Below are 25,425 nucleotides of genomic sequence, written 5' to 3'. Positions count from 1 at the left end.
ACTCGAGTTTTGCCCCAACTCAGCATCTGTTCTACGCAAAAACATCAAGTTCCAATTACCCATGCTTTGAACTTCAAATAACTGGGAGGGAGAGTATTATGAAGTAAGCAGTTGAAGCTCAGATGCTTCAAGGGCTTGCGCTAGCTTTGCAACGGTGATGTGACACCCTGGGTTACAGCTCATCAGCTACTTAACCCAACTGTTCTACTTCATTCACGCGCGCTTACTTTTGATCAAGTCTGGCTAGCCGTAGTGCAGTATCTGAAATACGCTTACTTGGGCTAGAAGCTGCAGAGGAGACAAGCTCTGTGACCAGCAAAGCCATAATCTATAAAATACAGTTTTGCAAATATAAAATCATTTTCCATTTCCCAACTGCCTCTCTCCTCTTAAATCCCAGATAATAGTCTTCAAATTGTGCTTGACAGCATTCCAAGGCCTTGGTGGGACATGTCCTAGTGTTTCCTGAGCATTCAGAGGGGAAAATTCGTAGTGCAACTCTTCACGCTTTTCCTGTTTGTGTTAAAAGTGTAAAGTGTAAAACTAGGAGAATATTGAAAAGTAAAGAATGCATTGGATTCACTCTTTAAAAAAAAAAGTAAGAACAGCCATGGGCATCAATTTCAGAATTATTTAATGTAGGGTTTTGTCAATACAGCATACATACATGCACATACAAGTATCCCTACAGACTAATCAAGCTATTTATCCCGCAGGCTAGGGAGGAAGGAAAAGGTGGTCATTCTTACATTCAAATTCTCAGAGCCATTCAGATACTATGGCAACAAGACATAAAAACACCTAAGCAGACTTGTTCATCAGAAAAAATAGTTCAAGAGTCTGTGTTATCATCCGTATAGAATGTCACTTTCATAAATTAATATCTCTAGTTTTTACAAAAATTATATGAGAATAATTCATATTTATTGTACCATTTGCCTTTCATTTTTGTTTACCTTTAAAATAATAATTATTACCAAAAAATCATCAGTACTCTCAACTCTCAGTGTAGTTGCTCTGCTGTTGCAAATGGCAAATAAAAAAAACTCTACTTCACAAAAGTATTTTGATGCCTCTTTTGACCCACGCCATAGGACCAGATCTTAACACACCATTGGCAGAAAAGAAAAAATGCACCATCTCAGTCAAGCAGACAAAGAAGCCCTGATGTTTTGGGTTCCTTTGGGGGCAGCTGTCCCTGGCTCGCTCTTTCCAAAGACAGAACTGTTACTCCAGCTGTCACAGCAGAAGATATCACTGCATCCAGTTCTGCTGCTGCTACAAGTCGTTTCTTCAGCTACTACTCTTAACACGAAAACTTTCTGCCCACACAGAGGGAAAGTCATAGCAGCAAAAGACATACAGGAAAGTGAGACATTTTATCTCCAACATGCTGCAGTCTGCCACCTCCACAATAGGTCAGCAGGCAGAAACGACTGCATGAACATCAAGGTTTCCACCTTAAATCTCAAGATTTTGAGAACTTCCATGTCTTTCCTGACTCCTTCCCTCCTCCTTTTTTGAGCTTCTTCTCCAAATGGGGAAAGAAAGGTAGAAGAGGGAGAATCCCTGTAGCCCTAGGCAAAAATTAGGGAACAAAAAAGAAAAAAAAAGAAAGAGAAAGGGGGAGCTGGCAACCTTACCTGAGGATTCTCACCAGAGACAACACCACAAAAGGTAGTTGGTAAAAAGCATATTTCCACATCAGAAGTGATGCTACTGGCCTTGGAAAGCAGAAACCCTGGAAAATTACCACCTCTTCAATCCTCTGCTAGGTGTAATGGAGGAAAAAATGTGCAGCTGCATGAGGAAGGTTCATTAGCCTATGTCAAATCAAGCACAACCCTTTTCTCGCATCACCTCCTTGTCTCTAGCATCCTAGGAGGTCGCTCGAGAAAGAGACTAACCATTATCCACCTGAGACCACTAAAACCAGAATTCCATGGGGAAACAGCTATCCACCTGAGTCTCCTAGTTTCTTTGAGGGAGAGTCACCATATTAAAAAGACAAATAAATGAACTGAAGAGTCAGGAGAATTAAAATGTTATCTCTAGGGAAAACAACAGACTTAACAAGTATGCTTCATTAGCATTAAAAACTGATTATTAGATTCCCAAACGAACAGAATCACAGTCACACTAGAGACCTGATTCTGAGCACTACAGAAAGGCTGCCAATAATTTGTGTTAATATTTCTGCAATGCAGACATTAAATATTGCATGCTACTGAAATATCAACCCAGGAACTCAGACCATCTTAGTGCTCTCTCACCAGAGAGAAAAGTCTCTGCTGGGACTAAGAGATCAGGCATTCTAATGTCATGTCAAAAGTTTAATTACACTAAAAGCCAGAAACAAATCTAAGAAGTGATCAGATTTGCAGTCCATACGTAACAATAAATAGCATAAAAAATGTGGTAATTTCTGTTCTGTGGTAAAGCAGTACGAAGGAACAAAGGAACTACAAAACAAAAGCTCCTGATATTACTATGCACAGCTGCTGGAGAGGTAAGGTGAGTTTTAACATATAAAACACACGTTATCCTAGTACACAATGCCTAATTCACTGCAAGAGAACAAGAGCCAAAACACAGCATCAAACTGTAACTGTGATTTGACACCACAGGGAAATACAGAAAACAAAAGAAACTAAAACTTTTAACTTTCAGTATTATGAAAAATTAACTTTGAAAATTAAATTGATATTAAGCATTTCAAATGAAAATTAGCTTCTATTTGAAAGGATTCTTATGTACTACACAAAATATAATAGAAAAATTTAATTAAAAGCATTCAACCAACACAAACTCACTGCTAGTGCTGGATGATTTTCTGAGTAACTGAGACAAGACCGTTTCACCAATGTCAAATCAGCTTTTGACATCTGCAGATGCGCAAAGACTATTTTCTTCGACTCAGCTAAATAACTGGTTGACTCAGAGCTGAGAAGCCTACTGGGAAGAAAGGCTAGAAAGGCCTGTCCTCCTTTTCCAATCAAAGGAAGAGAACTACGCACTAAAAAATGCTAAGCGCTAAAAGCTGCTATATTATATTCGCTCTAATTTTCAAGTCTTTAGAACTATTTGTTTACTCCATTAGAAAAATACACACCAGTAACACCATCTTTGTTAAATGCAAAAAATACCTTACTGTTAAACTGTTATGATATGGAAAATAGGGTTTATATATATATATATATATATATAAAATGTAGCTCATTTAACAGTTATAAACTAGAACTATCTAAAAGATGCTTAGATAGTAAAATACGGCTTTCTGCATCTTTAATTAAAACACCTGAACACTAAGTGCACAGAAAAAGATAAACGCTCTCACCATTTTCTGACACGATAAGTAGTAAAGCTTCAGAATCTGAAGAGATCTAGGTTAAGCTAGATAATTGCCAAAACATGTATGTTACTTCACAACTATCAGAGGACTGTATTTAAATACAGCTGCCAGTTATCTGTGAGAATAAGTTTTTCTTCAAAAAGTAAGTACAAATGCAAAACAAGATTGAAAACAATTATTAAATCAAAATTGCTTTCCTCTGCTGGTTTAAATCACAATTAAAATTCTGACTTAAATAAAGCTACCCTGTTTTACAATCTGGATTCTAATTACAGATAACTCCATTTTTCAGCATACTCATCCTACACACGTCAATGGACAGACAGAAGCATCACGGTAGGTTTGACTGCATCTCTCTGTACTGACCAGTTCAACCTTCAGAAACATCCCCGGGGAAGAAACCTCTTTAGGAAGAGCCATAAAGAACATTTTATTTGCCAGCAGAAACATTTAATTCTGCCTTTTTTCCCCTGTTGACTTTTCAATCATCTTTGTTGCTTATTTTCTGTTTTGTTCTCTGTTTAGCTTAGACAGCTACATCATTCTATTTTGAGTTTGTATTCACAAGATACATATAAAAGCCACATTTGCATTTATTTCTTTTCATTTACTGTTCAAGATTTCAGACAGAAAATCAAGGAAGCCAGTTAGTCCAAAGAGAGCTATGGGTAACCGTACAGCTGAAAGAGAATTGCTACCTTATTTTGTATAGTAGCCAGAAAGGGTGAAAATTCAGCCTGGAAGCCTACAGAAGACTCCACATCCCATTGCCAACAGGAACTTTTTCCCCATTTTTTCAGTTTTTTCCTTAATGGCTATCATGAAAAGACTGTTAGGTTCACCTTTACACAGATGAAATGCAATTATATGTTTCTAATTTTGCAGAGTAGTTAATAATAAAGTTGCATTTCACAATAAAAACTTAACTTTTAAGACCTGGATTTCTTTTGTAATTTTCTCTATGTTCAACCAGGATACATTCCCTGCAGATGTTTTTACTTCAAACTTCTGAACAAGGAAAAACCACTGGCTGAATACAGGAGAAAGAATTTGTTTAATCACTGTCATAGCTTTTAACATCACCAGCTAACTCTACAGAAGCAAAATATTATCTAAAACTAAGGTACTGAAAAACCACGTGCCAAGCTATGCAACTACGGAAAGGAACGGTCCAGGAAATATACCATCGGGTGTAAAGCATGCGTTCACCTGAAAAAAATTAGAGCTTTCTAACGGTTACCAAGCAACCAAGAACAGAAAATAATATGGAGCTTTCAAAATAGAAATGCAAACCACAGAGAAAATGAATTATTTAAACTCAATCCAGCTAGTTTATCAACCACTCTTTGAAAGCCTTTCTTATGAAAGCTCCTGTTTAATCTCTGGCCCCTTAAATAAACAAACAAAAATGTGAATTGCAAATCCATGTTTTCCCCTTACATTCTGAATATCTCCTATTATTCCAGAAGTAGATTTACTAATCTCTTTTGAAATCTAGAAATGTTTCATTTAAGCTAAACATTTATCAAATTTTCTTTGGGAAAAAGGCAAATTTTCTTCTACAGGCAACTATTAAAACACTACTCCAAAGATACAATAGTTTACATATATAATAAGATGAATTAGTATCCAATGAGTAGGCAAAATAAATAAGAGGCACAAACTGCAAACTTGTTGGGCAAACTGTCGACTGAACTCCAACTTTCAAGTAAAACGCTTGAGAGGTCCAAGACAAAAATCATTAAAAAGCTCTTCTTAGCTTTATATAGCTATAAAGATGCATAGATACTTGGTTTATAGATAGATTGGTTTATAGATACTTTCAGCAGCAACCGCATATTGCTGTTTCTCCTCAACTCCAGAACTTTCTCCTACTGCTTTAGAACATGACCAATAAAAGGTATCTATTAGTTACCTTAGTGATTCACATCCTTCTTTTATTTTCAATTACGCTTTTATTGTGTTGGAAAACAGTAGACCACATTATGAATTATTATCATTACCAGAAAAACCTATTCTGTGATTCAGAATCAAACCCGGACTCATCAACAAGCTACTGAAAAATGCCTAGTCCAGTAAAATGTTCTGAGCTGTACGCCTAACCAGCGGTCCAGTTTCAGATGTCCAATCCAGATCTTCACATATTCAGCTAGTTTTAACCGCTCCTGCCTTTCTCTCCAGTGTAGTTTGCAGATGAGATGTTTTTATTGTTGCTGCTTGATACCCAGTCAATTAAAAAACACAAAGATTTACTGAAAATCTATGCCAGCCAGTCTATCTCATCTCAGTCTTTTCTTATAATTCATACTATCTTACATTTACATAATTTCTAAGTTATACCACTTGGACTACAGGTATGCCCACGCTTCCTTTTCCTTGCTTGTCCTTACTATAGCTTAGCACATCTAATAGCAAGACCACAGCTGGCAGAACTGCACACGCATAAAAGCTGCCTGCACTTCCAGTGTCCTCACAAGTACATTCTACTACTTCCGGAATACGTCTCAAAACCAGTTTCTAACTCCAATGCTGAAAACAGTAGCTTTCAAACGTACAACAGAGAGGTACTGTAGGCTGGGGTTTCAGGCCTGGGAAAGCCAGGCAAAAATTGCAGCGTTTGTCGTTTTTTTTGAAACTGCCTATTTCACATGTGCAAACATGAAATGTAATCCTAAATAATGCATCAACTGGGAAAGCTTTCATAAATTGCATAAGACCTGTTGTACATAGATACAAAGCATGACTATTTCAAAGAAGTGTAAGAAATAACGCTATCGACTACATACATACAGTCTCTTCAGTCTGTGTTATTTTTCTTTAGCTCATGTCCACCTCTCGAAAACAAAATCACATAAAATTCAAAACTGTAGAAGACATCAGGTGTGACCAAATTATGTCCAGACAGCACATGCTGTTTCATGCAGATTCCTGCTTTCTCTAAAAATAATACACTTAAGTAATGAGCTATTCACTTTTATCTACTTCCATCAGAACCTCACTAATTTTTTATGAGGCTTCAAATTTTTAGATTTCTATGGCTGCTGCCTTCAAAATGCTCTCATCTGAACTGAGTCATATCTCCATGCATATATAATTTCTTCCTTTTTAAAGGCAAGACTGCAACATTCAAGCCACCTCCAGGAACCCAAGGATTACAAATCATCTCTCTAAAGACTATAATCATTTCTTACTTCAACTACTGTCTTACAGTCAAGAAAAAAAAAAATCACAGTCTAAGTGGAAATTAAAAAAAGACATACATTCTTAAAAGTGTGACACTTTTCTAAAAGTCCTCACCTAATCACAAAGTTTTCAAACAGCTACACTACCAATCTGATTTTCAAGCAATCAGAACTGGGTGGCGAGGGGGAGGAGAGTCTTACAAAAAGGCTCTCTCTTTGTGCAAGGCAATACACAACATAAAAAGAAATAGAACAAATTTTAATCAGTTCACAAAACAGAAGACAACTAAGATGTTTCCAGTTAACTTCTGGAAAGTGTAAATAACATTCCCAGAAGCATTTAAGCCAAGAAAGCTTTTACTGCTGCAATCTAGTCCTTGTGAAGGCTGCACAGTAGACAAAGTACCTTCAGACAGTGACAAGGGTCTGCAAACCTACAGCAGACCGCATAGCCGAAGCCTATGCTATGAATCACCTCAAGAAGAGCTGACGCCTCCATTTTCACTTTCTATATAAAATTCATCTGGCTTCCAAGTTCTTTTAACACTGACACTACCCATATACGTCCTTCTCACCTGCATTCACGTTGCACAGCCCTCACTTTCAACCTTCATACCTCTGAACTAGCACTTTGAACGGGAATCATGTACTGCAACTTGCCCCCCCCCCCGACGTAACACTTTCCCAAACATCGATTCTCCTTCTCCCCATCAGTTGCAAGAAGAAGGGGGCTGAGTGGGGGGGGGGGACACCAAAACAAAACAAACTCCACAGGCCTCAGGCTCGAGAGCACCCACCCGGCTCATTCCTCCTGAGAAGCTCCCCACGCAATTCAGGAGCGATGACCGCCCCCTCCCCACCCGCTCCCCCCCTTCCCCGCCTTAACGGCTGCCGCGCGAGGGACGCGGCCCTCGCGCGACGACCGTTAACGGCAGCTCCCCGGCGCGCCCGCCCAACGCAGCGCGTTTCCCTGCGGCCGCGTTAGCCCGCTTACAGCAGCCCCTCACTCCAGCCTGCCCCGCTCCGCAAGCCCCCACCGCCGCCGCCGCCAGGAAAAGCCCTGCTCAGCCCGGCCTTGCCCCCCGCACGCCCGGCTGGATTTTATGTACATAAGGAAGCGCGGAGCATGGCCTCCTCCTCCTCCTCCCACAATGCACCGTGGGCATTCACATTTGAAGCTACTTCCTCAACCGCAAAAAAGCCCCCGGCCCGTGGCCGCCCCAGCGCCCCCCGGCCCCACTCACAGCCGTCTATCTCCTCCTGCAGGTCCTCCTGGAGCAGCGACAGATCTGCGGGAGACACACAATGTGCCAACGCGCCCCGGCGCATTTCACCGCCGCCGCCCCCCGCGTGTCCCCACGCCCCCACTCACCCACCCACCCACGGGGCCCCGCCGCCCGCACGCGCCGGGGCCGCGCTTTGCACCCGCGCAGCCCGCCCGCCGCGCCCCCCCCTCCACCAGGGGAGGGGACCCCCACGCACGCACCTTACCGGCGCGCCCACGCGCGAGCCCGCCCCGCGGACCCCCTCCCCCGCCCCACCTTCGCATGCCAACCCCACCCCGGCGGCTCCCCACGCACGGACGGAGACACGGGGAGGGGGCGCCGCTGCGGGAAGCGCTTCCTAAACCGGGGCGGGGGAGAAGGAGGAGGGGAGAGGAGGGGGGAGGAGGGCTCTGGTGCCTCGCTAGGGAGGCGGCGTGTGTGGAAAGGGGGAGGATGGAAGGGGGGGGTGCTACCTACCCGCCATTTTGCTGTAGCCCCCACGGGGTGCCGGGCTACATTGAACCCGCTGCGGAGCGGCGAAGCGGGGCGGCGGCGGCGGGGGGGGGGGGCAGGCCCGGCGCGGCGGCGGCGGCGGCGGCGGCGGCGGCAGCGGCGGCGGCAGCGTCTCCCAGTGTCCCCGAGAGAGCGGCGCAAGGAGCGGGCGGGCGCAGGAAGGCGGGAGGAGGGGTCTGGGCTGGACACGCTGCCCCCGCCTCCGCCCGGCGGAGCCGCGCTCGCACCCGGCCTCGCCTCGCCTCGCCTCGCCTCCCCGCCCCTCGCACTGACTCACGCCCGGAGCCGCCCAGCCCTGCCCGCGGGCGCCGCGGCCGGGGCACAGCGGGGGGCCACCGCCTCCCGGCCGCCCCGCTCACCTGGCCGCGCCGCTGGCCCCAGCCCCGCCGCTGGCGGACCCCCCCCCCCCAGCCGCCCGCTCTGCCGGGGCCTGAGCCCGCTTGGCACTGACGCCGCTTCCCCTTGGCCCGGCCGGCTCCTTCCTAGCGTCTTCCCCCTCCCCTCCCACCCCCCGCCGCCTCTCAAAAGGCTCCGGCTCCCCCGCTCCGCACCGCCTGGCGTTGGTGCTGCCCCGGCTGCTGGCGGTGAAGCCAGGCGGCCCTGCCCTCGCCCGAGGGGTCCCCACTTCGGGCTTCGTGGGGTCACCCCGGCGAGAAGGGTCGCTGCGAAGCGGGCAGGCCGCAAAAGTCTGCGCCTTTGGGCTTTGTGGGGTCACCTGCCAGGTGTCCCGGCCACGAAAGTCCTCCCGCGAGCTTTTTAGTGCCACCCTGCAGAGAAGGGTCCCCACGAGGCGGCCGGGTCACAAAAGTCCCGGCTTTGGGGCTTTGTGAGGTCACCCTGCAGAGAACCGTCACCGCAAAGCGGCCGGGCCACCACCCGGACACCTCGGCCGGCTTAGCCAGCCGGCAACCTCCTGCCTGGCGCGTAACTCGCGTGGAGGCACCTCTACAGTTCGGCTGGTGAACCGGCCCTCCGAAACCGGGGGTGTTTTTGTCATTAATTGTACTTATTTTGATAGATTTTTCCACTGTAAATTGGAAGATTATAGAAGCTGGATAAAACAAATGCTCTAATTTGCAGCTACCCGTAGCACTTGCTAAAGAAAAGGACCGTTACCGAAACTGATGCTAACTGGGAGTCTTGAGTGTTCCACCATCTTTTTGTTATCTCTGTAATCATCTTTGGTGTTGTTAAGATATAGAATAGCAAAACAAGTTTTTTTTTGTCCATTTTATTCAGAAGGGATGCAATTTTAGTAGATCAATTTTTAACTCAACAGGGTTGACGTCATGTCTTGTAAGTAGTTTTTTAATACCGAACCATTGTTTTCATTTTATTTTGTGAATCACTTAAGGATTTAATCCCTATAGTAATTCCTTCTTTTTGCCATAGTGGCTGAAAATGTATAATCTTTCTTGAAACTGCACACATCCTTTTCCTTCCATTCCTGTAAGAACAAACTGCTTTCTTTCACAGCTGTTCAAACCTTAGAGAAATCACTAGGGCCCACTGGATGCAGATTATCCAGCATTTCTTTCATTCAAATATATAACCTTAAAAACTGAGTAAATCAAGTAAATTCACCATGACTACATGATATGGACCATGCTATTCTCTACCAGTGTAATTTAAGAGAAGACTCGGTAGAAATATTTGACATCACAAATAGCTGGCGATGCTGGATATGATAGCAATAGGCCTAGAACACAAAAATAAAGCATACTCAAAGAACAACTTTTTATTAGCTCCATTACTGTACATTACTTCCAGGAAGGTTTCTTTCTTCTCCACGTTACAGTCTTCACCATAATCAAGGCCTGGTTTTCTTCTTCTGAAGTCAGTAGCAATTGCCTAAAATGTATGCACTTGCTGTTCTTGAAGGAACCAAGGTTTTCCGTTCCTTTTTCCTACTCGTTACAAACAGGTAGTAATGCATACTAAATATAGATTACTATGGTCTGAGAGCATCAAAACTACCTTGACCATTTATGTAATAGAACAGGGTAAAATGATGAATGCAAGAGAGCATACTTGACATAATTTAACACCAATTTTGGGGTCTTCCTATGTGAATGGGGTATTCCTAAGTGGTGGTTAGTTCTTTGTTTGTAGGTGGGAATATGGATAGGGTCAGGGTGATTTACAAGACAAATTATAACTGCTCAGGAATTGCTTTTTTGTTTCTCCTACAAGTGAACTAGTAGACTGTTTTCCTCAGATGAAACTGGTCCTAGTACCATTGTTAGTAGTCAGCAGGAAAGGTCTCTTCCTATGCAAATAAAAATACTGAGGCAAAAACTTTGGCTCATACCGTGACACATACGTGGAGAAAAATCCCTTTTTTGGCTTCATGCCACCACACAAAACCAAATCCCACATAATGAATAAGTAACTAGATAGCCCTACTTCTAAACTTCCTGGCTTAAGGAGACCATAAATTCTATACCTTGATCTCCCCAGACACTATTTAAGGGCCTAACCTAAAGTTCAGGTTAATTGTCAGATTCCTACTGGTCACAAACAAGGCAAATAGAAACCTTCTAAGTATATTCTAAGAATACGCACTGATTCTCTCAGATAGTGTGATGAGCCGACTTTCATAAAATAATGTATCTAATTCTGAAAGAAAAATTTCATAAGAAACTTCTCATTTTATTAGCTGAAGCGTGTTAAGGATACTTTTGCACCTACCAAAATATTCTAGCCCATTTTGTGCTGGTGTTCTAATAATCTGTTTGACTACCCTTAAAGGCATTGGAAAATAAGAAATTTAAGGCATAGATAAACTCAAGTTTGAACGCTATATCCCAAGAAAAATACGCTCAAAGGATGGACGCCAAGGCTATGAATGAGAAGATACAAATGGAAGACACTGTGGCAAGAGTCTTCACGTGTGATAGAAGACATCTTTATTGCTATATATACGTGACTTATCTCAGAAAAGCCCATAGCAATTAACAAGATCCTTATAGTATTTATATAAAGTACTTCATAAATCTTTTCAAAACTACAAAAATGACCAAGTTAAACACAAGATACCTCATATCCACCTGAGTGTATTTGCAAAAAGTTATTCTGAAGTTGGGTTACTGACATTTCTTCAGTCAAAACTGCTGCAGGCATAAAGGCCTCAGGCTCGAGAACACTGCAGGCCCAAGAACTCACACGTGAAAATATCTTATTTGCTCTCCTTTGCTGTGAAGAAGTAAGTCTCCTTGTTTGATCAGAAAACAATGCCAGGCTTTCAATGACCGCAAGTTAACCCGCTTTGCGTTTCTCCCAGGCTTCCCTTCCTGTGTGGGAAGTCCTTCCCATAAATATCTGCAAAGCCATCTTGCTACCTTCCTTCAGATTCCTCCTCAAAAACTCTCTTTTCCTGTAAAGCCTACAAAAAACTTTTTTCAGGGTTAGACTTCTGGTGCACTGAGACAACTGCTCATCCTCTTGAGTAATACTGACTCATAGTTTTCTTGCCCTCCCCCGGGATTCTGTCTGCATACATCTGTTGTCTCTTGCTTTACGGTAAAACAATGAGTTGTCTACTTTATAGACCATCTTTTTGTTCTTTTTGTAGTGTCTAGCTCAAACTGGCCCATGACTGAAGCTCACAAGCATTAGACTATATATACCCACATAAACAAATGAGTACCTATAATACAAATGGACATATGTAAAAACCTGGAGGCTGAAGCCTGAAACATGTTAATTTTGCATTTGAAAATACATCATCTATTGGAGCATTTATGCTAAAAAGGGCTGTACATTGTAAAGCCTTCTCTTCCCTTCCCTTTCCTATTACCTGTTGTGCTTTTCTCTCCCCCAGTAAAAAATACCTGAGTTCTTTTTTTTTTTTTGACTCATCACTCGTGGATGACAAATTTTTTGATTGTGCACCACAGTTTTATTTAATTTCCCCATTTTCCTGAGTAAGAGCCTGAGCTGGTGATTATTTGTGAATATCAGAATGCAGCTGTCACTGCTCCAAGTGCAGGCCTCGCAGAAAGATTGTAAACAATATACATATTAGTAATTTTGCTGACTGCACGTGAATAGTTGTACCTGTTCAGGACTCTGCTGAGATACAGGATTTGATGGATCTAGGAGGCTTTTTGGTATGACAGCCATGAATGAATTAGTCTAAATTTGCTGACAAAGAACTTTGCTAACGTAAAGTTAAGTTTGCCTCGTGGGTATCTCATGTCATTGCAGGAAGTCAAGTTCAGTGATAATTAAACTTCTGAAAACTAGCACGTACAAAACTGAGGCACCTACTAATGCAACCTTAAGGCTGCACTGGGAGCTTGCAATGGCTACTGGCATTTATTTGTAGGCAAACCTATTGCATCAGTGGCATGAGATGGTAGCGGAGTTGTGTGTGGTCAAAAGAAAGAGAGGCGTGTTTATTACGAGGGAGCCCACAAGCCTCCTTTTGCTGCAGACACCATCAGTGGTAAATCCCCAGCTCCTTTGGCTGAGGGCACTGCTTGAGTGGGTCCTGTGAGGTATATGGTGGGCAACTTGAAAGTCTGCCTCTATATCTGATCTTGTAGGTGCGCAAGTGAAAGAGGACAAAGAATTAATGTACATGAAGTTGTTTCAGGGATCTGTGTCTCAGCGTTTGGGTGCAGCATACTCAACGGAAATGCACACACGCACACACACAGGGAATGCTCTTGCAGTACCACTCACCTGAACGCAGGTTTTCCTTTAACAGAGCTGTGCTACAGCCGTCAGCTGCTCTGTGTCAGGAATGATGTGTGTGGTCCTGCGTACGTATTGCATGGGAAGACTGAATCACTGCTCAAACAGGACAGAATTCAGGGTGGGCTGATGTGCCGTAGCTCTGGATTTCCTGGTTCTCGGAAGTCTATGTCCCACTGACATACTGGAAGAAAACGTGACAGGGCGACCACAAACTGAGAACCTTTTCCATGCTGAAATGCCTCTTGCAGATTTTGTTTTTAAATAGAGAGAAAAAGAAACAATGTCTGAACTTCGACTATTTCAAGAAATTACAGCCACCACATAGGTATGCACCTGGAACATTATTGTAGCTAGTCACTGGTATCCTCCCCTTTCATCCTCGATCTGTATGTCCTTTAGAAAGGAAATACATTCTTGTCTTGTAGGTAAAGAGAGAACAAGAGAAGCAAAGTGATGTGCATGTAACTGCTCATCAGGCCTGAGAGGGAAGAAGAAAATAGGGAAAAAAAAAATTCTGTGCTCTTTGTCACTGTCTGATGCCATTACATATCTGACAGGTAGCAATCTAATGCATGGATTCTAATGTGCCAACCCCGAGTTGTAAGCCAAGCGAGACCTTACATCCCTATTAGACTTGCCCTTGAGTCAGGCAGGTTTTCCAGCCTTTCCTCAGCCTCCCTTCCCCACCAAACCAGTCCTTACCTGGCAGCACCTAATCTGATTTTCAGATGAATATTATTTGCATTTCTTTACTACTTCATTTCCTGGTCTGCTGAGTTTAAATTTGCATCTCTCAAGGTCTGCCTAGATATTGGCTCAAATAATAGGCTCACACTCTTCCTTTTCAGAACCAGAGACTGGTTTTTCAGCTTCCAGTACATATCCCAGAGGGAAAAGTTGGACTGAATTACCACCTGCTTTCCCTGCTGGCAGTTTTCCCCCAACAGAAGTTTCACATCCTTCCAGCTAGTCCCCTCCTATGATCCTTCCTACTGTCCTCTGACTATAGGGTCTCGTTTCCTCTCAGTCCTCCATCCCAAACTCCTCTCAGCAAGCTTCTGTGTATGGCATTTCTAATTCTCTTTGCATAAACAGTTTTTCAACCTTCTTATTGGCTTCTTATACCCACATTGTGTCTCCCAAGTAAAAGAGAAACAAAGCCCAAGCCCTAGCAGAAGTGGCATCTGGCAACATGCCTACAGATCTTTTTCAGATTTTAGCTGGGCTTAGGTCAGGTTCAGCAGTGACTCTGTTTTGCAACCCATGTGAATGCTAGCTGGCTGGAAGTCTTCTTGGCCACCCTATTCAGGCAAAAACAGTGTAATCCATTTAGTCAGGGAGTACCGGGTACATGCCTAAACAGGCAACTAAGCTCTTTTTTTGCTGATCTGAAGGGTAGTAGGTGCCAGTGGGATGCATGTCAGGAGAATGATCGGTTTGAGCATGGCTTATTGTCCTGGTCTGTGCAATTGCTAGAATCTATCAACCTGAGAAATGCTAGGGTCGGGGAAGTCAAGGAGTTATATCCCCCAGATTCCTTTTTTAGAGAACCTCAGCATTTATAGGACGCACAATGAATTTCAAGGGAAGACAGTTACACGCATGTATTTTAGATCATTTGGAAGAGTCAGCCTTTAGCTGGGTGTGTCTACACAGTCTTTTGAGGACAGATACGAACTCATCCTACCTGTGCTCCAACTCAGTCAGCAACCGTGTCATTACAGTTCATGTTGCACTGAGCCCAGACAGATGTATGGACAGACAGTAGCATGACCTAAACCTCATTTCATTTGGAAAACACTCAAAATAAGCAAAACATAGCTGGGATCAGTCCCCCGAAGAAATAATTGAAATTGTTGTTCTTTTAAAAGTGGAGGCTGAGAATGTTCTAAAAGACCCAATTTGTGTGTTATTTTCAGCGTTAGAAAATGCGTAGCAGCTACAGACTACGAGCAAGGATTGTATAGCAGAGAAAACAAATCACCAAAAGCTACCAAAACCAAGAAGGAAAACTGAATGAGATATGCCAGTTTCCAAATAGAATTTTTCAGTTACTGAACTGGGAGGAAATCCAAAGAATGACGTGTTTTGTCAGAAATAAATGTACACACAACTGGAAGGGATACAAAGCAAGATAATAAAAACATGTATAATCTCTGAGAAAGCTGGCGATACAGTAAGAGTTATGAAATCTGACAAAATACAGAGCCAGATCATTTGTAATACCAAGTACCAAAAGTTTAAAGAACTGTCTGATCCAAAAATAGTTCCTTTGTTTAATTAAATTACCTAAGATGTTAAAGGACAATTACACTCTTAAAGCGATTCCTGGCTAGGCTCGTTGTCTCAATAATTTCCAGATCAACTTGCTTACTTGATATACAAATGACCGTTGCTGCTGCTGCTACTGCTTCTTCTTCTTCTTCCTCTTTTTACCATGATATAGAGCCTGAACCACTAGGAGCCTGTTTGTGTTATAAACGTGAGTTGTAATAGTTTTTAATTGTGGGAATATTTCAAGGATGCGAGATATACTTTTTACCAAGAGTGCATTAAGAAGCTTTACATTACTGCATTTTAACCTTTTCTTGGATTTGAGCACTGGCAAAATCTCAGGTTTGAAAGTGTTTGTTTAAAATGACATTTAATGTATGTAGACTGTAGCATTGCCAATAATCTCCTGAACTGAGTGAGTTTTATTGGGTGATTCATAAAGAAAGTCAGACAAAGTATGCACAGTGGTATTGGAATGTGGGTGGGATCAAAGGAATGGTTTAGTGGAATATGTTTGTCTCAGGAAATCTTTCTGGAAAAAGATGGATTAATCCCATGAGAATATCAGTATATTCTCAAGTATCATTTATTGCAGTGACCCCAGTGAAAATAACAAAGTGGCAAAGCAAAATAAGAAAGCTGCATCACTCACCCTCAGATATTCCATTGGCAAGGAGACTTCAGCCGGACTTGTTGGGAGCAAAGGGCGGGGGAATGAATAAAGCTAATAAAACTGACATTGATTTAAAGGGACACTGTCTGCAATTCCAACACAGAGAAAAATCTATTTAAAAAAAAAATCTGTTCTTTAGTAAAGTGGCTGTAACATTGTTAGCTAAAGAAAATTTGTTTATTAATTGAACATATATAAGCCTGCTGAGCTGGATTTGTTGTGATTGTACATTGGCATGCATATACCTCACATTCTCTGCACTGTGCACATCTCTTTTCAGGCAGCATTTGGAAAACCACAGTGTTAATTTTGTTTGAGGCTAAAGAGCTAGTTGTACTGAGAACAATGAGCTCTAAGACCGGGAGGCTAAGTCCTACTTAGAGGGTCTCATACGAGCATAAGCAATAGAGATTTCCTATGTCCAATTATTAAAAAAAAAACAAAACAAAACAGAAAACATTATCTTTATAAAAATTCTGTTTAAAGATAGTGTGTTTAATTTGTCTCTGACTCCTCATAGAGATTTCTGCCTCTCTTCTTCATACTGCTTGCTAAGGAGTAGGAACAGAGTAGTCTGCTCCGATGCCTGCTTTCTCCACATTGACCCACTCCTGGGGCATAGTCACCTCTGAAGGGGCAGGGCACGGCTGTGCTTTCCCACTGCACTGCAGTGCTGAGGGATGCAGCAGGCCGATCGACAGAGCAACTTCGCTTTTGTGTGCACCCAGAAGATGCATGGCACTAGCTGCCTCTGTGATGAAACCTTGTGAGGTAGGGCAGCCTACCAGAATAAAAGAAAAACCAGCAAAAGGAAGGCTGTGGATACCCTGTTCCATGAGGAAGAGTTTCATGGAGGAGAGGTAGCTTGCAAGAGTCACATTCCTCCAAAATGGGGACCGAATGGGACAAGGTGAACTCTACTGCTTACAGGAGCTAAGAGAAAGACAAGTCCTAACTGGAAAAGATTTAGTACAGAAAACAGTAATGGTTCAACATTTTCAGAGGGCTTCCTACGTTTGACTTGGAAAGGCAGTCTGCTGTTTTTAAAGACCTGGGTATAGGGAATTAATATTTCACAGACACTATCTTGTTCTCCGAGTTTCCTGTCGACTGAGTTATTTTATGGGTATGAATGCTACTAATCCATATGTTAATGGGTCAGCTCTAAATAATAGATTACATCCTTTCACTCAAATGTAGTTTAAGATTAGATTAGATTAAGTATACATGGAAGATTTTAGTTTGTACCTTGACTCAGCAAGAAATAGATGAGACAGAAGGTCATGCTTGCTGTTGTGTCCTCCACCTACACACTTAAAAATTAATCTGTGTAGTTATCAAGGCTGTCAAGTAACAAGACTTCAAGATATTAGGGATCTAAGAATAGATTAAAAGTACTTTCTCTTAGAAGGCTCTAGTTTATATACGTTACTCATCACATGATAACTTCTGGTAAGCAAACACAAAAGCATGCTGCGTACAGCATGCCAGTGCAAGTTAAAGGTGAGGCAGTGAACATTTGGCTTACGTTAAAAAAACCCAAGCCATTAGACCTATCTTGTTCCTTCGATCCAGAGATATGATTTTCATACAGATAGAGCTGGGAGTAGAATGTCTTGCTTTAAGATAGGCTTTACAGGTTCTTATCCTTAAAACTCTTTGCATCCTTGCTTCTTATACATTTAGCTCCTTAAATACCACTAACTCAGCATATGTACGTTGAGCATGATTACTTGTGTGTCTTTCTTCTTCCCTTGGGCTGGTTAAACAAACCAACCCTCAGTTTGAACTTGTTTTTCAGGATGACCAGCCCACAAATATTTCCACAGGTGCCCCTTCTGTTTCTAGATGTTTGCCTCAAAGTGATGCTTATGCTCTCACTGCTATGTTGGAATAAATCAGACTTTATGAACTTGCTGCTGGGAAAACACACCGAAACAGCTCTGCATTTTGACAGGAGTCTTAGAGCCTTACAAAGTGTAGTTTACTTTCCCTTCCTATAGAATAAAGCCAACTGTGAGTTCACTTCTTCACCATCCTCTGTGCAAACCATTCGGGACCCAGCTTCCCATGCCCCCTCTGTTATTTCCACAGGTCTGACTGCGTTGCTTGCCAGGTTGCTGTTTGGTATACAGCCACCAGCAAGCGCTACGACATAGAGCACTTAGATGCCCAGAAGGGAAGAAAAGTGCTCTCATTGTCTCTGTCCAAGCCAAATGGGATCTTTCCACCGAGGTGCAGTTCATTTGATCTTCTTCAGAAGGGGGACGAGAGTTGAGACATATGCCCAGAAGTTCAGTGAAAATAGTAGCTTGAACAGAATCTGAACTGCTCCCCGTCTGTGCTTCTCCCTTGCTGAAGACTGTGTGAACACCTGAACCAGGGAGCCAGGTACCCGCTGCCATTCCAACCACCTGGCTTGCTGGAAGGACTTGGCCTCAGTAGCACTATCTCAAACTCAGATTTCGTCCAAGAATAGGCTTTTTTTTTATATGCCCTAGCACCAAAACGAGGCTTCTGATTCCTTCCCCAGTTTTGACTGAATGATATTTTGGCTCCCTCAGAGTGTCAAAGCTTTAATAATATTCTAATCCGCTTTATCACCCTTCTGATATCATTATAAAGATTACGACTGTGGTAGCTTCTCTTGAAGGTTGTTCTTCAGACAGATCTTCATTTTGCTGTCTCCATTACTACAGATAGCTGGTGCCAGTTCTCCTTAAACTACACCTTCACAGGGGAGCTTTACAATTATTGCTGTGTTCTAGTCTCCTCAGTTCCTACAGCTTTTCTAACTGTGAGGGTGAGATGATGTGATTTCCTCATCCACTTGCTACTTGGTGAAGATATGTCTGTGTACCCTTAAAATGCAGGCTCAGTATAGAACTCTGCCTGGCATTTAACTGTCCTAAGCAATAGCATTTACAGCATACGGCAGGATCTTTGGACCTGATGCATCCACCACAGTTCAGTCATCTCTAAAGAAACCATCAAAAATTATATAAGGGGAGGATCAGAAATCTGGGCTGATAAAATACTCTGAATTGTACACATTTGAAATTTCGGCTCTTCCCTTAGCTGTTAGTTATGAGAGGGCAATTAGAACCTGTTGGTGTGCTCAGGACCCAAACAAGTTATTTTTAATTTGAAGAGATTAACAAATTCTTGCTCGCCATTAGAAAAAAAGTGTTGTTGATCAAATAATGCATTCCCTCTTTGCAGAATATTTCGTTACCAAACATTCAAAAACCTCCAGAACAAAGCATGTACCTCTAATCTATTCTTAGGTTTGAACAAATTCCACTATCTGTGTTGGAGGGAAATTCTAAAGTCCATAAACAGGCTAAACAACTACTGAAGTACATGGAAATTGGAACACGTATTAAACAAGGATTTGTCCCTAAGAAGAAAAATTCTGACATCATAGCAACAAATTTATAACCTGTGCCAGCATGGCTAGCGCTTTGCAAAACTGGAGGTTTCTAGTGGGGTTATTTTATCCTCATAAAGGACACAGACCCAAAAAAGAGGGTTGGGTTTGAAACAAACATCCTCCACGTTTCAGGACTGTTTAGACTAGTGGTAAGGAGACAAGAGGTCACACCCCAACCTCAGACTGAAACTCGGTCAAACCCACCAAAACTTTCTTCATTCCAGAAACAAACAAAAAAAAATTGTTGGGAACTCTACCTTTCATGCTGTCAGAGTTTTTTGGAATGGAGATAGACTTTTTACAGCAACTTCTTGATTAGATTTATTCTCTTGCTCTGAGATTTCTCTCTCAGATTTTCTTATTTACTGTTCAGATTGCAAAGAATCCATTCACTATAATGATGTGCAAGGTTGTATGAACCCAGCTGATTTCTGGTGATGGTGAATCAGGGCAAACCATTTTTTCTTTTTTTTTGTTTTTATTCAGCCTATTAAATCTTAACAACTAGGTCAAGTTGAGTTAATAAGATGTCTCCTCAGTCACCCCCTTTGCTTACACCAGAATTTTACCTTAACCTTTTCAGTCCCCTCACAACTGTTTATGATAAATATCCAGTTTCACCAATAATAAAAGCTAGGAGTGACACCACAGACTGGCTACAGGCATTCTATTCACCAGCTAAACTACTGTAACGCCAGGGTGGGCAAATGCAGGTAGCCTTTCCAATGTGAAAATTCTAATGTGAAACTTACTTTCAAGATCCCTTTTTGGGTCCTCTGTAAACAGAAGAAGCACCTATCCACATGCAGTCACTGCTTGAGAATTTTGTGAGCAAAATCAGTGTGAAGTGCAAATCTTCTTTGGCTGGCAGTACACACACACACTGGGCACATTTTAGACAAACCTGATGCCCACTTGGCAAGACATGAATTTCTGTCTGCATAAGAGCCCTGTTATCTCTACTTGGCAATATACACAGTAGGAGCCTGCTTACTTGACAATAAAACTTTGGCCTTAATATAATGCCCTTTTCATACTTTACACGGCTAAGCTTAATTAAAAGGAGGATTGTGGAAAATCCTTTCATTTGGCAGTAAACACAGGCTCCTTCACCCAATACAAAGCTAATGGGCAAAGTTAATCATTGGATACTGTACTATTCTGTATGAGAATACTGCACTGTGGAATATACTGCTAGACAGAAACAGCATTGCTATTCAGTAAATCCGGCTGTGATTTATAACGAGACCTTTACTGGGCTGCTCTTGCAATGAACTGGAAGGCAAGAAGGTATGGCTGCCCTGCTGCAAAGAGTTCCTGCGGTTTTAAAAGGCTTTCTGCCAGAAGTAAAGACATCTCTCAGATAATCTTTCCAATCAGACAGCATGTAGCCGATGAAGCTAATCTTTACATTCCCCTTTTCAGGCAGCGACTAACAAGTATCAGATACCTCAGAAGCATGAAAAGACAGGAGGAAACCAGTGTCAGCACTACAGAAAGTAAAAACTGAGACAATTCATGTTACCTTCATGGATTCACTCATGATTATCTATCACTCTGACGTTTCCAACTGTGCTCAAAATGGGCAGCCTGAGGAGGAGGTCTGCAAAATGAAACATGTTACAATAGCTACGGACACTACTGAAACTTAACCTTGAATGCCCACAGTTAATGAGAGTCCTATTTTGAATTGTGCATTGGCACATGAAATCACAGCAACCTTTTGTTTGAATTGCTGTTTGCACTATAAACACAGCAAGTCAATGCATATGTTTCGTATGAAATGAAACTTGAGAAAGAACTCAGCCAACATTGTTGGCTTATATAAGTATTTTTTAAAGATTCATATGGAAAAAGGGATTGCTAATTAGATATGTAACTTTCATCAGTAATTAATAATATGAATTCAGCCTACATAGGTTGGGGCTGAAACAGTTGGATAACTTTTGTTTGACTAAATGAAATACACTGGTGATTTTGATCTCAATAGAAAGACCTCTAACTTCATTCATTTGTGGTGATACATCAGTCCTGATGTCTGAACTTCAACAATTGTTACTAACTGGCAGATCTACTTTGCAACACAGACAAACAATCTGTCGGATGACTGAGTCCAGACTTCTGTTAATTCAAGTCATCTCAGGAACTTGTTCTTCCATTTATCAAGCTCTACCTTGAAACTAGTTTGCTTTTCATTTGTTGCCCTGGGAGCTGCCATTAGAAAACTTTTCCAAAGCCTCGGAAAGCTCTACTCCTAGCTACCAGTCTACCAGACCTTTAAGGCCAATTTAGGTCTCCTTTTTTATTAAGCCAAAATTTTTCCTTCAGTTAAAATAAGATTTTATCCTTTCGTTGTGCTTACTCACATAGAGTATTTGTAGAGTATTCTCAAATTGCATCTCAGCTTCTGTTTTTCAGGGCTCAGAAAGAAGCTCTTTTGATTCTCTCCATGTAGAACGGTTTCAGAGGATAAATGTGTTACTATCATCAGCTTGGGGCTACGGCACATCAGTTGCAGCAAAAGACAAAACTTTTATTACTTTTCACTAGCAATCCCCTATGATATCTGCCCTGTGGATTATCAGAGAACCAGTCTCTTAAATTTGACATTCTTTACAAACTGACATGCATTATGCCAGAAATCTTTCCTACCACATTAGGAACAGCACATCTGTTTTAGGTTCCATCAAGAAGCATACTGATAGGCTTTATACAAATAATCCCCAATCTTTTTGAAAGCAATAATGCTGCTTTTCAAAGTAATTGCCAGGAAACTGTAAATAGAAACCTGCAGAGGTTTACTTCCCTCCAATTTATTCCAACAGATTTTCCCTTAAAGAGAGAGTGACTGGACCGTATAAATGCCACAAACAAGGGATGCTAAAATATGAAGCAGCTCTACAATAAAATGAAGTAACAGGCAGTTGCAGATTCTCCTGGCTTTATTGGTGGAATCGGTGGGCGACGAAGGATCTGCTTTACTTTTTGCACACCAAATGAAGTGGAAAAACTCTACTGAAGTTAAAAACTTGCACTGGCTTAAGACATCTGACTGAAATCAGCATTGAGCCTTCAACTTCTGCCATGCTATTCCTGCACTTTCCTAGTTTTCATGTCCCTGGGCAGGGACATGGGCAGCCTTTTTCTAACCTTCTGAATAGTTAAATAAACAAACAAACAGAAAAGAACATCTTCCAGAAATTTAGCCATTTTGTAACCAGTGCATTTTGCACATGGTACAGAGCCTGAGCCAGAAGCTGCTCTTCCTGCCCTGCGAACTGCTTGCTCAGTGGCAGCTGCCTTCCTTTCAAGAGATTTTGGCAGTTCCTTGGGCAGACCCCAGTGAAATTTCTGTCGTAGCAGTCATGACTGTGCTGCACGTTCATGTCCTTGAGGGAGGCACACGCATGTTTCTCTGCCGGCAGCGAGGGGTTAACTTGCCTCCTTCCGTACATTGGGAATAAGAACTGGGATGGCTGGCGGCCCGCAGTAGGAGGGCCTGGGCTGAGCTGAGGAGGAGGGATAACATTTTTGTGCGAGGAAGATGCTTGCCAAGAAATCCAGAGGGAAAGCAGCAGTGAGAGAAAGGAAGTAACTCATCAGGTACTTGGGGCAGACAGCAGCAGTTTGGGGAGCTGAGCACACACCAGGGTCATGACGGGATCTAGCTCGGCGTATGTCGCTCACCAAAGAGAGAAAGCAGGTGGAAGAAGGCAGATGCTTCCTAAGCCTGGGAACCCCGCCAGCACCTCACAAGTATCCCATTTGCCTACCATATGGGCTAGATAAATACCGTTACACTTCTTTCAGAGAGGAAGAGACAGAGGGCGTAGGAAACTTTTTAATGTAGGATTACATTTTCTGCCAACACGAGCCCCAGAGGGGCAGGAACATGTGGCTAGGGACAAAGGACGGGATGGCAGCAGCCCCAGCTTCAATTTCCAGAAACTGTTGCAAAACCACATGGTGAGACAGAGCTTAGTAAAGTACCTAGCCTGAGGTTACATAGCAAGGCCATGTTGGAGGCATCAGTTTTCCTGATCTTGTGCCTCCTGGTCTTGTGCCTCTAACCAGAAGGCTGTTTTCCTTCCTTTCTAGTGCAGTTTGCTGGGCCTATTCAAAGGAAATCAGCAGTGTTACACTTACAGACCTAGGGTGAGTGAGAGGATAGTCCTGCTCCAGCAGGTTTTCCAGAACAGGAAATCAAAGTGAAGGATTCCTCAATGCTATTCTCCCATGGCAAGTAGGACTACTTTGAATTTCATGATGGAGACAGGCCTGAATAAACTTTCCAAATATCATAGTCAGAACACCTTGACCAGATCACATCTTGGTGGCTGAAGCCCGACTCTGAGGACCTAAATCTCTCACACTAAGGGTAGATTAGGAGTAATCACTCTTATTTTGAAGTTTGAAATTGGTGAAGCTGCACTCTTATAAAATTAGAATAAACTAAAGGATGATTTGGTTCCTGCAGTTTTTGAAAACTGAAGCAAATGATTTCTGAGGAGAGAGTGAATTACTTGAAAGTCCTGAGGGACTGCTACTGAAAAGTGGAACTGCTTGGAAATACCCAAAAGCGAAATACAGGGTAAAAAGAGGTGAGGTGAGACGTCGTTTCAAAACTTATATTTATTAATTCAGTTGCTATAAAAGGAAAAAAAGAAAACCTTTAGGATGCAAAGGGTTGTTTTCATTTGCTTTTAACCAGACATGTGAAAACACTGAAACATGACAAATTCCTCAAAAATGTTTTCCTGACCACAGCTTCTTGCATGCAGACAAATACAAGGATTATGCCAATTCCTGGAAGAAGGAACGTCATTAGCTTTTTTTAAAATACTTGAGCATATGTCTGTTTGTATTGTTTTTCTCACTTTTTTCTAATTTTTGTGGGTTTTTTTAGGGCCTCTCTGTTTTAGGCCAGTACAACGAGTTATTTTTCCTTCTGGTGTTTTTCCTTCCAGCCCATCAGACTTTTTGTCTGTACAAGTAAAATTGCCCTTTCTTGATACTAGCCCTCCTGCTGTTCAAGCCTGAGCAGTTTACACTGGGTCACCTTCATGTTACTGTTCTAAGCAATTTGATTGCTTGTAACTAGCTGCTTGAGGATCTGCTGTCTTCAGAAGTAAGCTTCTGAGGTATGTACTTGCAGTGCTTTTAGTGATGACTGCTGTTTCATCATGCATATTTTAGGAAAAGTTTCCACAGATAAGAAGAAATATGGAAATGTGAAATATGACTTGCTTTCCTCGACAGATTTCTCAGGCATTATTTTGTATTACGCTGGTACTGAATCAAGACAGCAATTCAGCACGTCCTGACGTGCGTTGAAGTTAGTGGGATGTGACACTATCTTGAAAATGGACAGGCTTAAGCAAGTGCTTTCCAGAATCGGAACTTTTATTGCGTGTTTGTGCATGGAGATGCATGGGAAAGTTAAGGCCCCTCAACTAAGGCTGTAAAGTCAATGCAACATATAATGAAGTACATTAAGCTGCTGTATGTATGGATACCATTTAGGAATAAAGCACCATTACATCATTGTAGCTTAATCTGAGTGCAGCTACAGACAAACCCTCCAGCTGTACTTGTGACACTGAGCAGCTTTGAACACAGCGCTCCTCTATCAGTCTCTTCTTGTAATCCTCAGCCTAGCATAACAGCATTCAAGCGTTTCTTACTGAAATTAGTTCACTTGGTATAGCATTTCATTTCTATACAACAAGCAAAAATTCCTAAAGTTCAAAATTGCAAAATCTGGAGCAAAGAAAAGGTGAGATTAGAGAACCAAAGGGATATTTGAAGGACATAGAAATGTTTTTTAAAAAAATCAATAATTAATTTATGCAAAAGATGATCCTGAACTGTAATACCGGCTGTGAATCGTAGTCCTTCAACACTGGAAAAGTTTGAATCAAGGTCACAGGAACAACATTTAACTCAGCCTTAAAAATGAAAGAGAAGATGGAATTGGATAGTGTAAAGCCTTAAAACTTTGCACCTCCTGTCCACTGTAGAAGTAATTC

The 25,425-nt window shown here is 42.1% G+C and overlaps 1 protein-coding gene and 1 long non-coding RNA gene across 23 annotated transcripts in view; both read right to left on the bottom strand.

Annotated features, from left to right (window-relative positions):
* Window positions 1-8,547, bottom strand: part of PPP4R1 (protein phosphatase 4 regulatory subunit 1) — a 66,957-nt gene extending 58,410 nt beyond the window's left edge. For 2 of the 22 annotated variants that reach the window (XM_068932169.1, XM_068932176.1), the window contains exons 1-2: window positions 8,277-8,535; window positions 7,779-7,823 (exon numbers count right to left, since the gene is read on the bottom strand). In XM_068932169.1, coding sequence (XP_068788270.1) covers window positions 7,779-7,823; window positions 8,277-8,283 — 52 coding nt within the window. In that variant the 5' untranslated portion in view covers window positions 8,284-8,535. Of the gene's footprint in view, window positions 1-7,528; window positions 7,706-7,778; window positions 7,824-8,075; window positions 8,176-8,276 lie in introns of those variants that run through there. The other 20 variants (XM_068932171.1, XM_068932189.1, XM_068932182.1 and 17 more) reach the window with 20 other exon arrangements.
* Window positions 8,548-10,040: 1,493 nt separating this feature from the next.
* On the bottom strand, window positions 10,041-15,987 carry LOC104139118 (uncharacterized). The gene is made up of 3 exons (XR_693044.2): window positions 15,943-15,987; window positions 13,002-13,197; window positions 10,041-10,163 (listed from the first exon to the last, which is right to left on the bottom strand). It is a non-coding gene; the product is annotated as an uncharacterized lncRNA (long non-coding RNA).
* Window positions 15,988-25,425: the final 9,438 nt, after the last annotated feature.

This window comes from Struthio camelus, chromosome 2, assembly GCF_040807025.1.
Source record: "Struthio camelus isolate bStrCam1 chromosome 2, bStrCam1.hap1, whole genome shotgun sequence".
NCBI classification, from domain to species: Eukaryota; Metazoa; Chordata; class Aves; order Struthioniformes; family Struthionidae; genus Struthio; species Struthio camelus.
The sequence above is the reverse complement of the archived record's forward strand: the minus strand, read 5'-3'. Positions and strand labels throughout refer to the sequence as shown.